Source organism: Mugil cephalus, chromosome 3 (assembly GCF_022458985.1).
Source record: "Mugil cephalus isolate CIBA_MC_2020 chromosome 3, CIBA_Mcephalus_1.1, whole genome shotgun sequence".
Classification (NCBI taxonomy): Eukaryota; Metazoa; Chordata; class Actinopteri; order Mugiliformes; family Mugilidae; genus Mugil; species Mugil cephalus.
The window spans coordinates 27,728,574-27,752,551 of NC_061772.1; the positions used below are offsets into that span (position 1 = coordinate 27,728,574).

The 23,978-nt window shown below is 40.9% G+C and overlaps 1 protein-coding gene across 1 annotated transcript; it reads right to left on the bottom strand.

The window, feature by feature from the left end:
- Positions 1 to 1,784: 1,784 nt before the first annotated feature.
- Positions 1,785 to 23,417, bottom strand: gas2b (growth arrest-specific 2b). Its single transcript, XM_047581084.1, has 8 exons — positions 23,316 to 23,417; positions 18,717 to 18,968; positions 17,202 to 17,311; positions 16,528 to 16,675; positions 13,173 to 13,236; positions 10,574 to 11,105; positions 9,054 to 9,161; positions 1,785 to 2,471 (listed from the first exon to the last, which is right to left on the bottom strand). The coding sequence occupies exons 2-8, from the start codon at positions 18,937 to 18,939 to the stop codon at positions 2,223 to 2,225; spliced, it is 1,434 nt and encodes a 477-aa protein (XP_047437040.1). The 5' UTR covers positions 18,940 to 18,968; positions 23,316 to 23,417; the 3' UTR covers positions 1,785 to 2,222.
- Positions 23,418 to 23,978: the final 561 nt, after the last annotated feature.

The window sequence follows — 23,978 nt, forward strand, 5'->3', positions numbered from 1 at the left end:
CGTTCACAAACTGAAGTCACTAATTGTTGGGTTGTTTCTTCCCAGTGAAGTGCAGTAAGAGAAGGGGCCCGTGTTTTTATTTTATTGAAAAAGGAGTGCACACATGGCTTTGAATAGACACACACAAACCTCATAATAGCTGCTAAGCTCAATAACACAAAAACGAATGACATAACACAAGTTTTATTCATAGACCCTATGTCGAGGAAATGGCTGAATTTAGTGTTAAACACTAAAAATGACAAATTTTCTCCTAAATGAAACTCTAACATCCCAGAATGGATGATTTTATTGTGCTGTGGCTGAGAGATCAAAAAATGTAGTTATAGTGGAAGTCAATGGGACTTTTTTATCTGCTAAGGTCACAAGAGGGAAGTACATTTTAAATCTGATGCTACACAAAAACTAATCATGCAATCAAGTCAATGTTTTAGATAATTTTGAACGTAGCCAAGACTGATCTGAAAAGAAAACAAAAAAAGAAAATGCCCCAACATTAGTTTTATAGGAAATAGCAAATTTTTCATGTTTTTTCATAATAACAACAGTGACTTCAAGTGATAGAACTGGAATTTAAAAAGTTAAAATTCCTCAAAATGATGGAAGTTTTGGTCGTTTTATAAAGTGCTGAAGTGGTTTAAAAGATTTATGCAAAAAAAAAATCTGAAAAATGTTTTTAATCTGTCTAAGCTTATAACAGTTTTTGGTCATGGAGGTTTTAGTCTGTTAAAGTTACAAGAGAGTGTTTGTTGTTATTATGGTTGTTTTACTGTTTTGAACAGTGTTCTGTTGACTTATAAGAATTCATTTTTATTGGAATTTTACAATTTGCACTAACACAGTCAAAATGAAGAAGAAAATTTTGCCCAAATGGACAAAAAAAATGTCCCTAAGATTGTCTGAGAGTTAAAGGAGTTTGTTGCACAATTTAGTCAGGTCACTGAGTAGAGTTTAAGTTTTCTTTAACCCTTTTTTGGATATGTGAAATATGTGCAAACATGCTCTCAGTCCAACTAAAATGTGATCCCAGCAGCAGCAGCAGCAGCAGTGACGACAGCATCCGTCCTCCTCCACACAAGTACGAGGCCATGGTGCCACCTAGAGGGAGGACTTGATGCTTCCTGTCTTTGCTCCTTTTTTCCCCCCTGATGTGCTCAAATCCTTGCTACAAGCCTGTACAGTGCAACATAGTAGAAGACGAGACATTTAACAGTAACACAAAATGTCAGAAACTGTAATTTAGCATTTATTTTCTCTCATTTAATCTTGACAGTATCCAAATATATTCAAAAACAAAAAAAAAGCTCAGTTCAAGCTACAGTCCCTTGATAACACACAGAATATAAAACAGTACAGATCAGGAGACATCATGTGTTTGAAAGTAATGGACTGTTTCTTTATAATTTCTCACAGCTAAAAAGTGTTCGGCAGCACTCAGGAAACTCAAACATTGCGTAACAGAGAGAAGCAGTGATTCTAGTATTTGTCTACTAATTGTGTTTCAGTCAATCTTGAGACGTTCTGGATTGTTAATGATGCCTTATCCCGATCAGCCACAACATTATGACCACTGACAGGAGAAGTAAACAACATTTAAACCATCTTGTGACAATTCAGTGTTCTGCTGGGAAACGTTTGGACCTGGTGTTCATTCATATGGATGTTATTTAAACATGTAGCACCCACCTAGACCAGACCAGACCAGACACCCCCCATAGCAATGACACAAAAACGGTGTTGACCTGGCCTCCAAATTCACTAGGTCCCAAACTGTAGGCCCCCCTCAGACCCACCTACACAATATTAGGAAGGTGGTCATAATGTTATGCCTGATTGGTGTAGCTTTATAGTGACCCCTAGGGGGTCAGCGAAGGTACTGCACAAAATTTTTGGTTGATTAGCCTTTTTTCTATTCTAATTTTCCCATTGAATGCAACATATTACAGTGAAGGGATGAATGGAGGCAGAAGACGTTACCAGCACCCGATGCAAAATGAAAATAATAATGTACAGAACACATACAGTAGGTCGGGGGTCCCTACTTAATCTCTCCATCAGTGTGAAAAACATTGAAGACACCTGTTATTGTGGGTCGGACAACGAGTTATGCAAATAAAAGCAGGATTTCCTTATAAACTTCGGCTAAAATGACCAGATCTATGATTCTCTCCCTGATAGTTTGTTCCAGTAAGTGAGTGGTCACGCTGACGCAGTCTGAGGTTCTACTTCTTGCCTCTGTAATGGGCTCCGACCACCATGTAGCTGTCAGGCGAGATGTTCAAGCTGGGCGCCTTCGCTCTGTCCCGACAGACCCTGGCCTCGGACCTGCCCGCCGTCCTCCCACCTCCTCCTCCTCCTCCTCCTCCTCCTCCGCCTCCTCCTCCTCTGCAGGGGTCGTGCTTCTGCAGGTAGCCCATGAAGGTCTCCCACCCGCCGCCCACGCGCACCATCACGTGACGCTCATTCAGCATCTGCAAAGGGGGAGGCGAGAGGGAGGAGAGCGTCAGCAAAGGGGGAGGAGAGCGTGGAAGCACACACACACACACACACACGCTATAATATTAACAAGCATCTTGTGCGTGTGCAGCTCCTCCTCTGAAAGGCAAATGATTCCTCACACAGCAAAAATCTCATTAAACCAAATGAAACGGCACCAGCTGAGCAAACACACACACACACACACACACACAATGCTAATCCACATATGAGCACACACACTGACCTACAACACAAACCTGCTAATGACACTAATAAGCGGCATCTTAAATACGATGACTACTGAAAAAGCAAAACACACAAACAAACTACAACACACAAAAAAAACACTCTACTACTATTTGTTAACACTAGTCTCAGTAGTGAGGTTTGTTGCATCATTCACAGACAGTCGTCTTTCCAGATGAACTGCTGCCATGGCAACTGCTGCCACAATACGAAGCCTGGAAGAAGGAAAATAAATAAATAAATAAATAAATAAATAAATAAATTAAAAGGAGAAGGAGAAAATTGAGATGAGTTCAGCGGAGACCCTGAACTCCCAGCAGACACGCACATTCCCAGGAGGCCTTGCAGAGCTATCCGTTGTTCTGTCAGCGCCCCCTACCTCCACTAACCCCCCACCCCCCTTCCCTTCCTGCCTTATCGCCAATAAACCCTTCATTATGGAGCCATTAAGGGTGTGATAATACAAGCGGGCCTAATGTGGGGATGGGGCGCGTGTGTCACATGTGTGTGGGATAATAATAGAGAAAAAGAATAAATCAATGGTGCGGGCGCAGACCCAACACGCTCTAGGGGTGGACTGGGGGGGGGGACTGAGGGGCGGGGGGGGGCCTCCAGACGTGGTCCGCCTCAGCTGTCATCCTGCAGATTAAAATGTCGAGGTTGACAGGGGTCAAGTCTGACATCCTGAATCCCGAGTAAACCTCTTTCCCCCGTCAGATGAGGGAGGAAATGTCAATCTGACCGATCTTCATTCACAAAAAATCTAATCACTGTCTTAAAATAAAATAAATGTATATAATGACCCGCCCCCCCATTAAATAACAGCTAATTACATGATATGATTCTTATACATCAGACGTACGTTTCCAGCCGACGCTCCAACCTGATCATCTGAGAAAACACCCAAGTCAGCGTCTTTCTGCAGAACAATATTCCACATTAGGCCTCTTTGTCAGGCAGACGCCTTTATTTCTTTCTGCCCCCCTCCTCCTCCTCCTCCTCCTCCACCCTCCTTCCTCCTCCAGGTCTCTGTACAAAGTGTGCTACGTCTGCAACCCCATAAAACCACCGCCCGGATTCCCATGTGTCCTTCATGGCAGCTCCATTGATCCCCCCTCTCCCCCGCCCTCCCTCCTCTTTCCTCCTGATGAAAGATGCATGAGTGCACTCAGGGCTCAGGGAAGAGGAGTCGTGTGAGCACTGGCCAGTAGGAGGCAGGCTTTAGCCACATCGTGCTGTTTGAACGTGCTTTAATTTACAGTGTAGATGTCAGACACACTGACGGGTGGAGTGTAACGTGCTGGTTATCTTTGTTCAGTTTTCTCCTGCTGCACTCAGGTTCGCTTGCACGACAGATTTTTATTGTTTTTTTTTAATTCCTGATTAATGTCACATTATTAGACGCCCATGGGACCAGACATTGATTGGACTGCAATTTCTGAAAATCACTATATACATATTTTTATCATTTATCTATATTTTTTATAGCCTTTCTGTTCCCATTTAAGGGTCAGTTTTTAATCTAAGCTTGGCTCTAATTTTATGTGTTGATGACTTTGGTTTTTCCAGTTTTCATCAGATTTGCCACATTCATGTCGTTCACAGTTCCCTGATCATGGATTTTAATTATTCGTACTGCAGGAGAGGGTTGCAAAATCTTTGGTTGATTAGACATTACTTACACAAATTTAAATTTCCTTAAATACATATTAACACGAATCCAACATATTTTATAAATGGAGGCCGAAGACGTTATCGTTCAGTCAGCACATCTAAGCTTCCTGCACACAGTAGGCCCCGCCCCTGCCATCGCTGCTGAGCCAATCACAAGGCTGCATATTACACACTGCAATTGGCCGAGAGTTTATTCAGTCCCCGGGTGAAATCCGCTGCAAAATTAGCAGAAGAGACGCTAACAGTGCAGCTCGCTAACATCAACATCCATTCATCCGAGTTTAGAAGTTGTGTCATCAGGGTCAGACAACTTGCTAATTTAGGAACGCCATCAGAAGGCTTGTAATTAACTGTTCCTACAACATTTAGCTGTATTTAAAGTTAAAATTGAATCAATATATACTCACTCGGCTGAGTTTAACATAGAACACATATAGTAGGTAGATAGGGGGTTTCTGCTTAACCTCTCCATCAGTTTGGGAGTCACTGGTTAGCATGATGATGTTTGAGTGTCTGAGTGTCCACGTAGCCGTGCAGATTGTTAAGAAACCACCACCACTATTACTCCACTGTAAGGTCAGAGGTCAGGGTCAGCGTCAGAACAAAGAGCACAGAGTCTCTATTGAGTTAATGTCTCGCTCAAGGCCACTTGAGAGACGATGGAAGTGTTTTCTTTTAAAAAGCCAAACAATTATTTCATCGTCCTCATTTTGATCACATGTATCAAAAAATAAATAAATAAAAATAAACCTTTTATGTTTCATTTTAAATAACGCAGTAAACACGGAGCTGATGTGGCATGATATCGTGAGGTGTCTCAATGGCTTTTCCGTCCACTGACACAGTGAAACAGCGTCGCTGCTAAAAAGCCGAACGAGAGCCTAATTGGGCGCAGAGAAGAAAGGAAAGCCTTCCTCTTTTTTAACACCGAAGAATGGCAAAGCACTCCAGGGCCGCAGTGATTGAATAGTCTCCAGAGGGAATAGGGACTGGGAGGTGGTGGTGGTGGTGGTGTTTGGGGGGAGGTTGGAGAGTTTAAATTGAGGAGGGGCGGTCATGCTCAGCCGCTCATTAACAAGCTGTCTGATTAAACCCCTCGCTAATGACTTTGTCCCGGTAATCAATAGTATCTGCTCTTTAAAAAGGTCTGCACGCGTTGAATGGAGCTCTCTCCTAGGAGCGGCGCAGGGCTGCTCCTGGTATATGGTAATTGAGGTTTACGGCGTGTTTCCCTGCACACATGTAGGCAGCTAGGAGCTCTAAGGTAATGGATGGCGCTGGGGTCGATGGACTCAAACAGCTGAGGTGTGCTCGGTTGTCAGGGGAGAGGGGGGAAGGAAGTATTGCATGCTACAAACTACTAACTACAGCAGAAAGCTGGAAGCTGGATGCAGAGTTATGGTTATAGACGTTGTGTCTGCGTGGCAAAACCTTCACGTGCGTAAATTTAAAAACAGACAAGCGACGTGCTTCGGCGACGGCGTCTTTACTGCCCTCGGGTTTCCGTGATGTGGTTCAAACACGTGCCCCCGTGTTACTGACAGGTTCACCACAGAGGAACAGGTGTTCTCCCAACTCAAAGGGGGACATTATCTCCTAAATGGGCAGTAAAAGTATGATTTCTGTCGACCGGTCAGAATGCAGCAAATGTAGACGCTGACAGCTTTGATTAGGAGTTTAAAAGAGCGTTGGCAGAGAGTGTCTCATTCGTTTCAGTTCAGGGTACACATACAATTTATAACAGCATAATATGTTGGAAATAACTCCACATGTTTCCCTTTGTTTTGGTGCAAAGAATAACGAAGCATTTTGAAATTTACCAGTTTACTAATCTCTTTTCCATTAACACTAGTTAACTGTAGTTATTTGTATTAGTTATAATAGTGCTGGTTGAGCTACTTTAAACCTGATGTAACATGTAAATATTTTTATATATAGTTTCTTTTGTATTTTGCACTGTAGTTCCCTGCAGCTGTAACACCTTATTTTCTTACAAAGTCATAAAATGATGTCTTAAATTTCTTAAGAAAAATACGTGTAATTGCAGCACGTTGCTTTCTCCTGTTTAGATCTGGGTGTTGTGTTCTGTCCGTGCTCTGACTAAAACAGTGGATAAATTAGGAATAGCAGTTTTATTTTATTGAAGAAAAAGTACAGAATAGGATTTTTTTTGTAAATTGGTGCCATGGGACAGATTAGATCAGGGTTCTTTAGTACAAAAAAGTGCAGCTACATGTAGGCTAATGAACAACTGTAAATTTCTTGAGAGGTGCAAGTGCAATTTCTTATTTTATCGAAAATTTTCAGCTGATATCTTCAGTGTAATTTATGCAAATTCATCCAGCGGACCAGATTGGATCCTCTGGTGGGCCGGTTTTGGTCCGCGGGCCTTATGTTTGACAACCCTTGATTAGACCCTCTGGACGTCCTGGATTTTGACCCCTCATCTATTTATTTAGATATATTCATTCAGTATTAATAACAATTCAAATCGTCTGAAAAGACATTTGAGAATCCTGCAGCGAGCCTGTGTCCCTGTGTCTGAAACCCTGAAATCGTCCACTCACTCCTCTAACCTCTACTCCCTGTGTAGGACTTCGCCGTATAATGAGCTCAGTCCCAACACGTATCATCATCGTGTGACGCGCAGTTAACGACGTCACTGCTGACGCATCATTACGTGTCAGAACTGCCGCGGCTCCCCTGGTTGTCCCATTATAATTTACATGTGGAGGCAGCCTAAACAGTTTCCCTGTGGGGATCAATAGAGTGATCTTGAACCTTTCGAAAGGGGCACTGAAGGTTTGGTGGAGGCGACTCACGGCTCAAGAAATAAAGCACTCGCAGAGCTTCTGGACTCTTTTCTTCATCGATTATTTATTAAAGATAACGAAAATGGTTATATTCTGCTGTTAAGACGAACTCAAATACTAAGACCTGTGTTCATCAAACTGTTCGACCTCAGTCAACTTCACACACAAAGGCTCCACACACCTGGTTATATCTCACATGATTATCAAGGCAAAGAGTAGCAGAATTTGATCACTTAGACTTCAGACAACACTACAAAATGGTGTAAATCCTGTGTAGGGCCCGATAGAGAGGTTAGGGGGTTTTTGGTGCCAATTCATGCCACGGGTCAAACTAGAACTACTTTTATGTTTAACGCCCTGTGATCAGTGTAGGTGACGTAGTTCATCGTAATCTGTGAAGGTTCTCAGTCATTCAGGTGATGGTTTATCCTGAAAACATCTTTTACTGTTCACAGATATTGAAATTGTGCTTAGAAAATACCCTTTTTTTCCACATTTGAAGAACATTTAGTTCTCAGACATTGTTCTCCAAACACACACTGAAGGGAAGGATCTATAGAGACAGTAAAGTAAAAACCCTCCCCTCCCACTGTAGAGAGAGAGAGAGAGAGACTCCCGAGTGGGCTGCCATTTAGACAGCACACCAGGGTCATATCTGCACAGAATAATCCTGAAAGAGACGTGTTTTTTTTTTTTTTTTTTGTTTTTTTCTCCTCCAGGTTTCAACTCCTCGTCGAAGGTCTACATTCTGAATACAACCATTGTCAGCCTAGTCTTATCCCGACCACTGGTTGCTAGGCAACCCAGCCTCCCCTTCCTTGAGCCCCGGTACAGACGCACAACACGGGCGGAGCATGACTCAGGGAGGCTGAAAGGAAACCGACGTCTTCATCACGAGTGACTGCAGATGAGTCCCGCTGCACTTGTTGGTTCGACTCAAATGTTGATTAATAACCTCGCGTCTTAATATGTGTTGTAGCACCTATGACGCATTCACCGGATGATTTATAATTTACAAGTTGTGACAATGTGCGTCGTCATTAACCATTAAAACTGTAATGCTAAAAAGTTGAATGTATTTATGTTATAAAACAAATACTTTACTGGTTTGCTTGTAATGTTGTGGTGTGAAACACATCCAATTTAATTTAATTTAATTTAATTTAATTTAATCCTCCACAATTTTATTTATTTATTTATTTATTTTATCTATATAGCATCAACATCAGCAACAGCACAGGTTGTCTTATAGTTGAAATAAAGTTGACTAATATAAATGGACAAATATGAGAAGGAGGGAAAAATCTATTTAATTAAATCCTTCACAATTTTATTTATTTTTTTTTATTTTATTTTATTTTATTTTATTTTATTTTATTTTATTTTATAACATCAACAAATGGGAAAATCAATTTAATTTAATTTAATTTAATTTAATTTGATCCTTCACAAATGTATTTTATTTTATTTTATTTTATTTTATTTTATAAAATAAAATAAAATAAAATAAAATAAAATAAAATAAAATAAAATAAAATAAAATAAAATGAGACAAATAGAACAAGTAGGGAAAAATAATAGAAATGGAAGGCTTAAATTAAGTGGTTGAACTAAATGTAAGTAGGTGATGAGTCCAAATACAAAAAGTGTAAAAGAGCAGAATAGATGCTTGAAACATCTACTTGGATGAAGTGGGGATACAAACCCAACCAAACATCAATCAGTTATGTGAAACCTTTATGATGTGGAGTGAAGTTCAGGCGATACTGTGTGGTTTATTATTAGTAGCATCAAATAAAGATAATCATGTGTGTGCGAAAGAACGAGCCGGAGTAAACTCACCCGTATATACAGGACCTTATCTCCCACACGGTAGCAGCCTTTAGGTTGTTTCTCAACAAGGAACCTGGTGGGGCAGCTGCAGGGGGGGTTCTCAATGATGTTTTTCACCTGGAACAGATTCAAACAGAAAGGACTGAGTTCAGAATACGACAATTATTAGTGAGTATTTAAAAAAGTATGTAAAAAAATAACTGCAAACAAAGAATAAAACGTGAAGGAGTTCAGAGCTACTGTGCATGAGGTGAAATTTCAGGACTGGGCTGAGACATATCTATATCTGATTTTTCAAAGGTTTTATGGACTGATGAGATGAAAGTAACTCTTGATGGAGCAGGTGGACGGTCCCACAGCTCCACTTCAGCTCACATGGTAGCGAGGTAGAGGTGGGGCACTGGTATGGGCTGGTTTTATTACTTAAGAAGGTTGAAGATGGACTCAAAATCAACTCAACTTCAAGCAGTGGTACAGGAACAAGTCTGATTCTTTCAAGAAGTCCATGACTTTTATGCAGGACTTTTATGCTCCATCTCATGGATCCAAGTACTCCACTGCATGGCTAGTCAGTAAAAGTCTTAAAGATAAAAGAGTAACTACACAGGCTTTTGTTTGGAATGCATCTTCATTTCTTTAAGATTAGATTAACATCTTTAGGTATTTGGGATTTGTAAAATTTAAGAAATATAAAAAATAAGCATCATCTTTAAACTGGGAGTAGATTTAAAAAAAAATTGGGTGAACACAGGGATTATTTCACTATATATTACCAATGTGAACCAAACTAGTACTTGTGAATTTGTTAAAGTTTCATGTCATAACAAACTAGAAAAGTTAATAAGAATAGATAAACAAGTGTACTGACCCTTCGATACCAGTACATGGCAGACCAAAGTGTCTCTTTATGAGGACAACAGGTCTAAATAAAGCAGAATAAGAAGCTGCAACAAACCTAAAACCTAATGTCCCCGTATGAGGACGCCGGGTCTCAGGAGGTTAAACAGGAGACTTACACTGAAGGAAAACAGAGTCTATACTGGTCACTAATAAAAGTGGGTTTTTCATTTGGTGTCATAATAATTCTGCTCACTAACAGTTGCCAAATTCTTGTGCATGTGTAGATGTTCTTCTAACCAAGTCACTCAAATCCCATAGTACTTCATTTTTACACCTAAATTGTTACGTTGTTACCATTAAGGGACAAAAGTGCCCTCTTCAAAAACGTCCTAAAAATAGTGTGTTAATTACATAAATCTTTTAATCCACTTCAGCACTAATCAGAGATACCAAAAGTTTGATTATTTTCTGACTTTTAACCCTTTATATGGCAATGTTTGTGATGGCATTCAAAGTTTTTCAAAACAAACACTCAAAATTTGGAATATTTTCTATTAGAACCTTGGAGTTTGAAGTTTATTAACATCCTGGATCAGCTGAGAGCACTGTAGCTGTTCAATAATAAAACGAATCCTCAAAATCAAACGTAGAGATGCAATATGCAATTTCACTGGAAATAAAATACGTACAATGTCATCCAGAAGGTTGCTGGTGCCCGTGCTCCTGCGTTTTGTGGACTTGTTGGACGAGCGAGGAGTCGGGGCTGCAGGTGGGGAGGCGATGGGAGGTGCAGCTGCGGGAGTGTGGTTGTTTACCGGGGCGGGGGGCGCCAGGGTCGACGGCGGAGGCGAAGCAGATGCGTTGGCGCGGGATGGAGAGAACAAAGGTGTTTGTGTGGAAGCCGCGGCCGTGCAGGGGTTAGAGGCTGAGAGGGAGGACTGGGGAGGGGGAGGACATGTGGGCGACGGGTTTGTTGTGGCTGATGGAAGATCAGAGGCGAGGGAGGCGGCGAGGGGCTCAGACAGACGGGATGCGACGGGAGTGAGGGGAGCTGGCGGAGGAGACGGGGGAGAGGGGGAGGGCGGCAGGGAGGACTGTGATTGTGGATGCGAGGGTGTAGGAGGGAAAAAGCAGAGAGGGGACGATGGAGTCAGGCACCCCAACTCTTCCCTCTCTATCTCCCTCTCCAGCTTCACCAGCCCTGGTGGCTCCACTCCGTACCTAGAAAGTTTATCACAAATATATTATATATAGTGATTCCCACACGTAATATGAGTCATGTGAAAGTGACATGTTGCAGTTCAGAGTGAAAACACAAAAGTGCATGTGCACATCCTGCTTGGTAGAGAGGAAATTATTGGAAATGTGCAGGTGAGGTCAAAAACCTAAAAGGTTTATATATAAAATGACCTTAAATGAGGTAAATGATTAATGTCAATAACCTCCTGAGACCCTGCGTCCTCATATGGGGACATTAAATTTTAGATTTTATTGCAGCTTATTCTGCTTCATTTAAGCCCATTGTCCTCGTTAGTGGACGCTTCATTCTGCCACCTAGTGGTAGGGTCAATACACTAGTCAGTAAAAACATCATAGTGGGGATTTTCATCTCAATCATTCTACAGACGATCAAAGGACAAAAGTGGACGAGACATCAGATTCTATAGTTAAAACTTATTTATTTATGCTTATTAACGTATCTAGTTTAATACGAGTCACAAATTTAACAAATTTTATCAATAGCAACGAGCTACAACGTTGCTAATTAGCAAGTACCCATTTGAGGACGTTGCTCAGCCATGTTCAGGTATTAAAATAAACAGTTTTATATTTTGTCACACATTGAGTGACTTTACTATAATATAAATAGTGAAATAATCCCAGTGTCCACATATGAGGACATTTTTTTTGTTTGTTTTTTTTTTAAAAAAAAACTATTACTTCCTGTTGAAAGATGATGCTTAGTTTTTATATTTCTTAGGTCCTACTGATCCAAAATACTGTGGAGAAATTAAAAATGCACAACCAGTAGAAAAGCCCGGGTCTCAGGAGGTTAAATACAAACAGACAAAGAGAAAGACGTCCGGAGTTGGGTTTAAACAGGAACATCGGTGGTTTAGGGAAACTGGACTAGATACTTACCTGTAGCCAGAGGAGACTGTTTGACCCTGTCCTCCTTCTCCAAGGAATAAAACTCTCAAGACCTTTTATGAATCAGAGTCTCTAGTCTCAATGTGTAAATGGATGTGAAACTTCTTGGAGACCAATGTTCAGACTGTGTTTGTAGCTTGACTGGCAGATTATACCTCACTTCCACCTCCTCTGTTCGGAGACGGATTCTCCAAATGTGGCTCAGACGTCTTTTTTTTTTACTCCTCTTTCAAACCATCTGTCTCCTCTGGCTAAAACGTGGACGTCAAAGGAGCGTCCTCCGTCCTTCAGGTGTAGGTGGATTCAGATGAATCGCTTCCTGACTGAGCTGACTCTCCTCTGTTGAGTCATGCGTCGGTGGATGGGCTGTTTTGTTTTGTTTTGTACACATATGCACATTCCTCGCTGCGCTGAACATCATTAACTATATTATAGTCTTAAACTTCTGTCCCCGAGAAGTTTTAGTTTGGAGCCTCTGAGTGATAATGAGCAGTTAGAGAACCACTCACTGGAGAAAGAGGACAGGGTCAAACGGCGTCCTCCAACTACGGGTTAGTATCTAGTCGTTAACAGACTCGAGTCTCGCTAGTGTCTGACTGGGTAACACCCACAGATGTTCCCATTAAACCCCAACTCCTCCACCAGTCCTTCAGAACGTCTTCAAGAAACTCTGCATGTCTTTCTTTAGCGTTTTTGGATATAAATGATCGAAATAAAAAACAAAACGTTAACATATTTCTGGCCAAGGACCCCAAACTGATGGAGAGACGAAGTAGAGACCCCCTACCTACTGTATCTGTTCTATATTAAACTAGTGCTACTTATAAATATACATGATTATTATCATTTCGCATTCAATAGTAAGATATTCAAATAATACACACGTTCATATATATATATTCCAATCTAAGGCTCTTGTACACAATAGGCCACGCCCCCTATTGCCACTGTGCCAATCCTGATATATGTGTTTTTTGTGTTGCATAACATCCAGTGTAAAATAAAACCAACAAGTTCATATACCACCTGAGGGGTTAGATGAAAATTGTAACCCATAAAAAATATCTTTTTTAAAATTTTTTTTAGTTGTGATCTGTACCACAGATGGCTTTTATTTATTAATTCAGTCCTAGTTACCTGGCTGCAATCCGGCCCAGCTCCATCAAACACAGGCACACCTCCCGAGGCTGCTTGTGGAGGACTTCACGCGGCACATGCACAGACAAAGAGAAAGGAAGGGGGCAGCAATGAAAAAAAGTCATTCATCTGAAAAAGGAAGAGATGTTTCCGGAGATAAACTCCTGTCAAGATGAAAATGTGACGGAGCGCGCGGCCCGAGCAGAGACGCCGCGTATCGGGAGGAGCTCGCCTCTATTGTGCATCACTATCTTTGAAGATGAGTAGGAATTCCTGTGGGCTATGGATATGCAGCTGAGGGCATGAGGGCAGGAAAGCAACATCAACAGTCTTCTCTCTGTGCATTCTCAGAAAATTCTAGCGTTCTCAGGATCACAAGCACATTGTTGAGAATAAAAACCTGCAAAACTACAAAAGAAACAAAAATAATTAATTGTATTTAAGCAGAACTCCACCAGACAAGAGGATGAGGTAACATCATCTGAGGCTGTGAAGCTACAGTAAGTTGGGCTCTCCCCATCGCTCAATTAGTCAAGTGAAGTAGGTTAGTCCGTCTGCACATTATCATTCTCACGCATCTGCAGCCTTGCACAGACATGCCCAGGTGCATGGAGGAGATGACACAGAAATGTTTAAGCTCAGACGCATACATACAATCATACACAATATAAGGTATTAGTGAGAAAACCTACAGAGAATCTGAATGCAGAGAAACTGTTTGATCAATTCAGTTCAGTTCATCTCTGACTGAAAGAATAAAATGGTTGCTTTGATAAAGACTACTTTTAAATCTAAGTAAATTTATAGCCTATGTGTCTAGAGCAAGCACCTGAATACCGCAATCCCACCCCCTTGCTCGGGTGAACTTAAATGGGTTAAATTGGCGCATCTGTGAACCAGCTTTGGGACCGGTTGACTGGTTTAAATCCTCTATCAGTCCCTCCAAGTTAGTTGGAATATGCTTCAAACCCCCCGAAACCACAGGACCTGGGTTCTGAATTGTTATCGATGCTATATAAATAAAACTGAATTGACTGAACATGGATGGGTGTCAAACGTTTTGCAAAGTGTGATTACATTTAGGAGATTAACTGCATTTTTTTCAGTAAAATAACTGAGTTGTGGCCCTAACAGCTAAACAGCCATCACTCTTAGGACTTCTTGTTCTTCTTTACTTTGAAGATAGTTCCTAATGACCTAGGCTGGATGTTTGTCCAGCTGCAGAATAAATGTGGGGCCAATCATCCTCCTCCCTGATGGTACTGATGATGTATAAGTATCTGTCTGTAATTCTGACCAAATCTCCAGCTCCATTTGCAGAAATGCAGCCCCAAACTTTCCAGGAGCCTCCACCATGCTTCACTGTTGCCTGCAGACACTCATTATTATAGTTCTCTCCAGCTCTTCAGTGAACAAACTGACTTCTGCTACATTTTTCTGACACCCAGTTCCTAAGTTTTCATACATAGTTGAGTCTCTAGGTCTTGTTTCCATGTCAGAGGGATGGATTTTTGGCTGCAATTCTTCCATGAAGACCACTTGTGTCCAGACTTCTCCAGACAGTAGATGGTGAACCTGGGTGCCACTGGTTTCTGTCAGTTCTGAGCTGATGTCTCTGCTGGACATCTTCTGATTTCAAAGGGAAATAAGCTCGATGTGTTTTTCATCTGCTGCGCTACATTTCCTTGGCCCGATCACTGAGGCTACAATCCTACAATATCCCTGACTTCGTTCAAGTTTATCTATAATGACTGATGCTGTTTGAAGGCAAAAGGTAGCAACACCAAATATTGATGCATTCTTTAGTTACAGCAGTTTCTCCACACCTTAAAACTTTTGCCCGGTACTGTACATCAGTTTGTAACACCTTACCGAGCACAATACCAGAGACTAAGAGTAGAAAGCTTAAAATAATCTGGAGTAATTGTGGATCATAATTTTTTTTTTTTTTTGCACATTATTCAGTATGATACTGTACTACTGTATTACATAAGAGTGTCATTTAAAGTATGGATTACGATTTTATGGGATTTTATTTTAGTTGAATTGTATGTATTTTATTTTGTGTGGAGGGAGAACAGTTGTTGCCTAAAGAACGAACTAAACTAAACCATCCTTGTGTGTGTACATACAGATGAGAGGAGGCAGAAATAATGGTAACATTTTATTATTCAATAACATTTGTCCATTGGTTCGAGCTATAAATGATCATTTTTATAATCAGAGTCGCTGAATTTGTTTATTTCCTGTTTAAATACAACTTGCGCAACCTCTATATTCACAAACTGAGTCAGGATCGTGCAAATGACGCGTGAACACTTGCAGTCTGTTTATTTTATCTCTGACCAGATGCCAAAAATGGAGGATTGTTTATCTTATAAGCTTAGAAAATACATCAGAACAGGGAGTGGTGACTAATGGAGGAGCTTTAGTTGAATCAGAATAGAAAGCTTAAACAACTCAATAGTTAGTTTAAGATCAAGATTTGTTTTTAAATTCAAACATTTGTCTCATTCTTTTTTTTGTCAAAACTCAAATATGTGTTTTTGTTTCTTTTTTGCACACTCTTGTATTGAATGAGGATGAATGAATTATGGTCGTCTTTCTCTGAACCGCTACAGATTTTAAGTTCTATGAACCTCACCTACGTGTATGTGTGTAAAGACGATACGAGATATGAAACATAACCAGTGAGCATGGAAGCAGCAAACTGGACGGGTTCCAATGGGATCATATCTGTAAACGCTGCCTCACCAGTAGAGACAGAGACATTGACTTTGACCACAGTCATATATTTACAAGAAAAGCCAATAAAAATCAGTATTTTTTCAAGTTAAAACTGTCAAAAATACACTTCCAATAAAGTGAGTATTGGCAAAACCGGTTGTCATTACGTTGCTGAATGTAACTAATAAAGGTACTTTTAAAATCAAGTAATCAGTAATCCTTGCGCGGACACAGCTGAGCAGAAACAGGAAATGACTACACTCTTGTTTTGTCCTTTCTGGACTGGCAGCGAAACAACCAATCACATCGGTTTATATTCTAGCAGAAGCGTTGTCCCTAACGTTTCCATAATCTGAAATGTCGTTGTGTTTTGACCCTCGGGGGCCTCTGTAGTGTTCAGACATAGCCAAAGAGTTGGAGGTGAAAAATCACAAAGACTGAAAACTAAAAGAAAGATTAAAGAAGGAATAAATACAGCTGGAAAAAAAAAGTACCTGGAAACGAATGCGAGTTCAGTGAGTAGGATACTGCAGGTGCTAATTGACACTATTCATCTGAGGCCTTTTCTGACAAGGTCAAAGCTCTTCCAACTCGATAATGTGAGATGCAATCTCCAGCCTTAACTCACCCAAATCCTCCGACTCGAAAAGGTACGCCTCATCAATGCCAATCTTTCGACACCAGTAGAGAAAGTTTGCGGCGTTGTCCCGGGCGAAAAACGATCCAGAAGTTGCGTCAGCGCGCCAGTGGATCACTCTCCTCACAAAGGGCTGCGACTGTTTTCAACACACACACACACACATAGAGGCGGTGAGTCCGCAGTGGAAACATGTTCTCTTATTTCTGCACATTGGCACATTAACCAGATTAATGCTGGCCTGTGTGTCAGTGAGTGATTCAGGTTACGGATAATGATGACAGACTGATGACAGACAAAATAATGTTTGAAACATAAACACAATGACAGAGCAGCTTCTTTTATTATATCATTATGGTTCTGTTGCGATTACGGATGACAAATCGGGAATTAGATCTTGTCACAACACAACTGTAGCAAGTTCAGGCCTCAAAATGTAGACGTGAGCTGGACAGGAATGTTTTTATTTTCCCGGGGAAAGAAAAAAAAATCATCATCAGCAACTTTCATCGTTATTCTTGACTCACGAAGATTCACAAGAGGAGGCGAACGTGAGAAGGAACAGATGATCTAATTAAATTGCTTTTTATTTGGTTTTGTGTTTTTCTAACAGCTTTAGTCATCCGGCCCTTATGCACGGTTGTGTGTTTGTGTTGCTGCAGCACCTTGCCATTGTTGCTGTGAATCATCTTCTCCTGCAGCAGCTGAGCCAAGCGACACAGGAGGACGCCGTTATCCAGCCGCTCCACCAGAGAGTCGGCCGTGAGGTCCTCACCTGAGAACAACACACACACGCACACACAAACACACTAAGGTTACCCTTCACCGATCAGCCACAATATTATGACCACTGACAGGAGAAGTAAATAACATTATGACCAACTTGTGACAATTCATTGTTCTGCTGGGAAACTTCTGGACCTGGCATTCATTCATTCATGTGGATGTAACTTAGACATGTAGCACCCACCTAGACCAGGCCAGACACCCCCCACCCCATAGCAATGACACAGGCACTGACACAGGTGCACACACACAAAGGAACTCAAAAAAACTCAAAACAGACATCTTGAAGTGTTGTGGGCCTAACTTAAACCCCACTGATGTGCCGTTAGCTAGGCTAGTTAGCTGATGTCTTCTTGTTGGTTGCTAGCTGGTAGCTGAGCTCTAAAAAGTGTATTTGTGTAGTAGTTGAAGTAATGTAATGTTTTGCATCACTCACTCACTCACTTTTGTGCATTACATCGACTTGAAATTACACTTTATCTGATTAACTTATTATACTTATTCAAGTCAAAGTCATGACGTTTTTTTTCTGACTTGTTCAGAAAAACATTTGGCTCGTAAATTCAACTTCTTTTGGATACTGGACCTTTGTATGAGGCAGCACAGTGGTTAGCACTGATGTCTCCCAGCGAGAAGGTCTGGGTTCAATTTATTAACTGTATCTGATGCAAATCAATCAGCAGCAGACGTGTTAATCTAACTTGCAAACTTAAGTTGAAAAAATTGAATTAAATTGCGTGTTACCAAATGAAGTAATGTTTTTAAATTGGTGCAACAATTTTCTTTGTTCAATGTGACTCCTAGCTACACAATATTAAGTGAAATTAAAGTTAAATATAAACAATTCCTACAGAACACGCGTCAGAAATCTGTAACAAAGTTGCTCAGAAAACTTGACAGGAAGTCAACGCACTAAATACCTAAATCACTTTTTGATGTAGAGCTTTAAAAATACCCAGCAGCCACAGGAAGGATGTACTTCAGACGAGCTTTGCACAGGAACAAACGGTTTTCTTTAACACGTCGCAATCAGCTCTGATATCAATCACGCTCACTGGCCGACAGCTTGTTTTTCTTGCAGCATCAGTCAGAAATTCATCAAGTTTGAGTCACTTTGCAGACGTCCCCCGACAGGTTTTGGCATGTGCAGACCTTTTATGTTCTCCTTTACAATGCACCTAAGTGGTGGAGAAACATCCCTTTACCTGGAGTCCCATTCAAACCGCTTCATGGAAAAGCATCTCAGGGATTTGGGATAATAAGTAGGTTAATGTCTGCAACTTTTTTCTTTTTTTTCTTGAACTCGGTCTCAAACTTTTCTTGTTAATCAGTGGATTTACAAACTGAATTGAAAAACAGGTTTTTGGAGTTAAGAGAAAACTAAACTGTCTCACCTAACATGGTGTTGAGCCACAGGGCCAGGTCTTCCTTCATGGGCAGCAGGCTGGCGTCGTGCCGGTAAGGCAGCCACTGGCTGTACTCCTGAGGGCTGGCGAGGCCCGGCCCAGAGTGTCTGTACTTGGGGGAGAGAAGGCAGTTCATCCCCAGCCCGGTCAGCTGCGTCGGGCTCAGAGGACCGTCGAGGTCACCGTTCATGGCTCCCACATCACCGTCCATGATTCAGCTCCAGCTGGTCTTGACGGAGCCTGAAGGACCCAACAATAGATGTTGTAATTTCTCCTGTACAAGTTTTTTGGTGTCAGCTAACAATGACGACAAGTTAATTTGTGCAAAGAGAAATAAACCTTTTTTTTTTTTTGGTTTTGGCTTCTGCTCTGCTTCTGTTTTCTGTCTTGGTTTCTTTTCTTAAATTAAAGGTTAACTGTTATTTCTGGGAGCCCTCCTCTTCAAGTCCCCTGAGGGTTTTGGGGGGTTTCCCAGGCATGCATTCAAACTATTGTTGTGCTTCAACGTATCTTAAAAGGTGCCAAATAAGTGAAATGAGAAAAAAAGAAAAGAAAAATGTGTCAAAAGTAACACAATTGTCTAATACAGCGTCAAAAGTTTAATTTTATTCCGTTATGCCTTGAAAAGAGTTTAATTTTTCTGCATTTTTTTTCCCAACTAATCTCAAATTGGTAAATTAAAAATGCAGACCAAATAAAAGCTTAGGTCTATACACATTTACACGTTTACATTTAAGTTATATACATAGGAGGAGAGAGAAAACCTCAGGAACTTGCGTAGCTTTGTAATTATATTCACAATATTTATTAGCGTGAAAGAACACAATAAGAGCATATAGATTATTATAGGGATCATAATATTCAAGGGTGCAACTTGAATAGACTAAAAAAAAAAAAACATGAAATTATCCTTAAAGAAAACGACAAATGCCTGAAACATAATGGTTTTTCAAAGGTATCAACAGCAGGTTCTTTGGAGTGAATGTACAGAAACAACAGCGCATGTTGAAACCAACTCCAGCGGCTGCTGCAGACCTCATACGACCGAACAATACACATCATCATTAATCAAAGGGATTAAACAGGCCGACTGCAGGCAGCTTGTGTTTAATAAGATGTGCAGTCACAGCCCCGAGCTGGTCTCCTGGTGCCGCTGCATGGCTCATTTGTCCTGTTCCCAGAGCAGTCTCCATCATAAAGCTGAGCCCCATGCAGAGACTTGCTCAGACTGCCAGCAATGCTCGCTGCTAATCAGCCGGAATTAAGACGAACACGGAGCAGTGGGTCACTGGGTCTGCAGCGTGGTATACAGTAAGGTCACCGGAGAACTGGCTTTCAAAGTTTCAGCGTGAAGCAACAAGAGTGAGCAGATGTGGAAAGTTATCTGAGTGACTGTAATAATAACATTTTTCTCTTCAAGGTGAAAAGAAAAATTGACTTTATGTCAGGAAGCTGAGCCTGAACTTAGTGGCTGTAACAATAGAGGAACACAGCGTCTTCCTGCATGATGATACGCTGCAGTAAAAGTTGAGAATTTCTTCCCCTGCATCACGACTCCTTTAGGCCACTGCAGTGCACTTCACGTTGGGTTTAGCCAGATGTCACTTTCTCCACTACATATGATTTAAAATGCTGCTGCTCAGCTTTTAACTGGAACCAACAAAACAAGAGAACGTTACCCCAATTCAAACTGTGGAAGGGTCTGTTCACTGAAGTCCCCCTAAAATATCCTTAAGCCTCGCTAAATAATTTGGTGTTGTTTTATTTATTTTTGTAAAAAAAAGCTTATAAATTCAATATAAAATGGCCAGAATATGAATTTAAATAAGTAATTATATATGAAAACTTAAATATGATCATAAATCTGTCCATTTCCCTTCACTTCATGGTGTAAAGTTTTTTTAAGTTCTTTGTAAATTTGTAGATTCTTGGGGTAAAAGGTCAGATTATATAAGATTATTCTTCCTTCTGATCCCTTTTTATTCAGATTTGGGAACGTTTGTGTTTATATTGAATTGTTTTGTTTTAATCAATGAATGAATTAATCAATCAATGACTTGGAACTTGTGTTTCAAGTCATACTGAGCCACCCCTGTCCTTAAAACCTAGTGACGCCCCTGGGTCCGTCTTTGTACTCCACACAGGCCGACTCACTTCTTCTTTTTAAATTTTCTCCAAAAAAAGCTTTTTTTTTCTTTGGTTTTTAGCTCAGTTTAGATGTTTTTGTTTTTACCGTTTTAACTGTTTCATGATTTTAATCTGGTTTTATCTGTCTGTTGTGCTGTTTTTAAAGTGCTATATAAATAAAGATTGATTGACTGATTGACTTCTGCAGCATCTCCTAACAGACTTTATTCACGTCATATGATTGTCATATGATTTCATGCGGGGTTCACCTATGAGTTTATTTATATGTTAAGTTAATGTCAAGCATCTGCACTAACATGCTCAGCTTCAGCACGTATATTGTTCAGCACATTCCCTGCCTTATTTATCACTGGGGGAATAATTATTAACAGGATTCATAATTCAGGACCTGTCAGCTGCCGGCAGTCCGTCCAAAATATGGTGAAATATGTCGACCTCAGCCACCGCATTAGTCTGACTGACTGAGAAGCAGAACACTGAACTCCGTCCACCGCTGCCATCGCCTTTAAAATTCTTACGTCTAACAAAGATGTTACTTCTAATGGGACAGTCAAGGAGATGCACACCTGGATGACAGATGTGCGGGAGCCAGACTCGCAGCATCGCAGCTGGCGGTTTTGGAGCTCCTACGTAGCTGTAAACCACCTGCGTGTTAGCATTAAACTACCTGCAGCTCCGCGCCGAAGACAATCATTACAAGCTCAGGAGCAGTTTGTCATAAAGTCGCCTTATAAAGCTCCCTGGCAGCGTAATTACAGAGGAAACAAGGCAGAGACGTGGCCTACATACAGTATGTATGTCAGGGGATTCTGGCCTCCGGGCTGTGTGAGAGGAAGGTGAGGAAGTAGTAGAAATATGGTAGCGTCATGAAAAGGATCTTGTGTAAACACATCATGCAGACGTGGGACAGAGACAGAGGTGTATATGTATATATACATATATATATGTGGAGGGCACAGACTGCCAAGACTAAGACTGGTTTACAGGTTGACCAACAGGGCATGAGAGCCCCTGTCTTCAACATTACATCCAGGTGCAACATTCGCACCTCTGCTACAGGATGGCTCTGCTGGGAAGGGAAGGCAAAGGTCAACCTCTGGCCCAGCTCTCAGACACTGGCAGCCTTTATATTCCCGCAGAGCCGAGTGTCCGTGTCTGCAAACGCACACTCCGGCGCGCAAGCACACACTCGCGCACAGGTCCGTGCCTGCACCAGTATTTCTATTCCACCTCATTTACTTTGCACACCCTTTAATGCTTCCAAAGAAGGATGCGCTTCAGTGGCGTTTCACAGCCTTTAATTGTGTTTTCGCAAAAAAAAAAAAAAAAACGAGCGTCGTCATGGTCGAACCGGCTATTAGGACTATTAGGACTAAAATGACACACCGGCCCCCCTGGAGCATAGGTGGCGTAGACAACCTGAACATGTGCCGCGTGCATGTAAAGACAGGGTGATTGATGGCTTGGGCGCATGTGGCCTTCAGCGCAGCTCGAACAGAGAAGGAAACCAAAAGCTTGTGTCTGGTAAACAACCAACTTCACAACTGGTTAGCAAGAATCCGTCTCCTTACACGGCCGGCGTGTTTGCTTTGGGAAAAAGAGGACGGAGACACTTCCGTGCAGAGAGGTAGTGAATGTGTTTCTGCTTCTAGAAACTATTCTGGTATATTTTTGAGTTTGACATCGAATCCACGCGTCACCTTTTTGAGTGATAACTTTACAGTTACAGTGTTTTCGGATCCCAACTCATGAATGAATAGCAGGTATTGAATGGATACGACCGCACGGTTGAGGGATAGGTTTCAGCTATAGCTCTGCTCTCACCTCATGGGCTTCTCTTCAGCTGCTTCTAGACTAAATAAACTTCATATCAACACAGGATGGCACGGTCTATCGCCTGCTGATGTTTATTCACCCCGAGCTGTATAGAGACGCGCTGCAGTTCCAGTAAAAACCCAATAAAAACACTATTCTTGCACCAAGATTTAAAAGCCTCCCATTGATTTCTTTTCTTTTTACTTTTTTTTTCAGACAAATCAAATAAACAATGAACAACTCATAGCGGTCTGTTCGTTGAATGAGGTCTGACTCCATGACCACATGAGTCAGAAGAAATTCCTTTATTCACTGATAAAATCTTTCTGAGTATTTTCCTTTGACTACACGACAAAATGCTAATTTGTTTTGGTTTTAACACACTGTGAAAAAAGTGCAAAAAATGTAAAAAGAATGGAAGGAAAAGGCTGAAAAGTAAATGAAACGTGTTTTGCGCCTATAAATGACACCACATGCATTAGTGTTAAATTTCAATCTGTACCACAGGAGATTCAAACATCCTACATTCAAATACTTGTATCACAATAAAAAACACAGTTTTGTGGATGTTCATGAGCAAAATCAAAAACTACAATAACAAAAAACACATAAAAGTATACTCACAAAACACTATGAGTAAATGATGATTCTTCCAAAGATGTCCTTCCTCATCAAACTTTCTCCTCAGCGTCTTCTCTCCCTCCCTGCGTCCACGCTCATGCACACATCCTCAGGTTCACAGCATGTAAATACACAACCGCGAAACAGGGGCCGTCACTTTTACAACAAAACTCTCATGTACACGCCTGCGAGTTTCAGGTGTCAACTTACAACCTACTGACGGAAGACAAGTTAAAAAGAAGAAGAAGAAGAAGAAAAGTTTTCCTGTCATTTTTTCCCTCTTTTTTAAAGAAAGTGATTTTGGAGAACTTTTGTTTTTGCTTTACAAAAAAAAGTACATTTACAAAACTGTCAAATTAATAATTACCACTCAGTTTACATTAACTTTGTTTTATGCGTCCACTTTGAAAAACTGCTGTGAAGCACTTTTAATGTTAATTTGAAAAGTGAAAAATTATTATTTGTAGTAGTAGTAGTAACGTTATAGACCCCTTCACGGTTTGTAAACAACGTTTTTGAGGGGCGGGGCTTAACCGGATGCAACGCATCTCAAACACAATAGTAAAGGAATATTAGCATATTTCAGTGGACTGTTTTGAAGAATGGAAGAGGAAAACGTATATATGAATATATTAAGTCATTTTATTTTAAAAGGCTGACTCACTG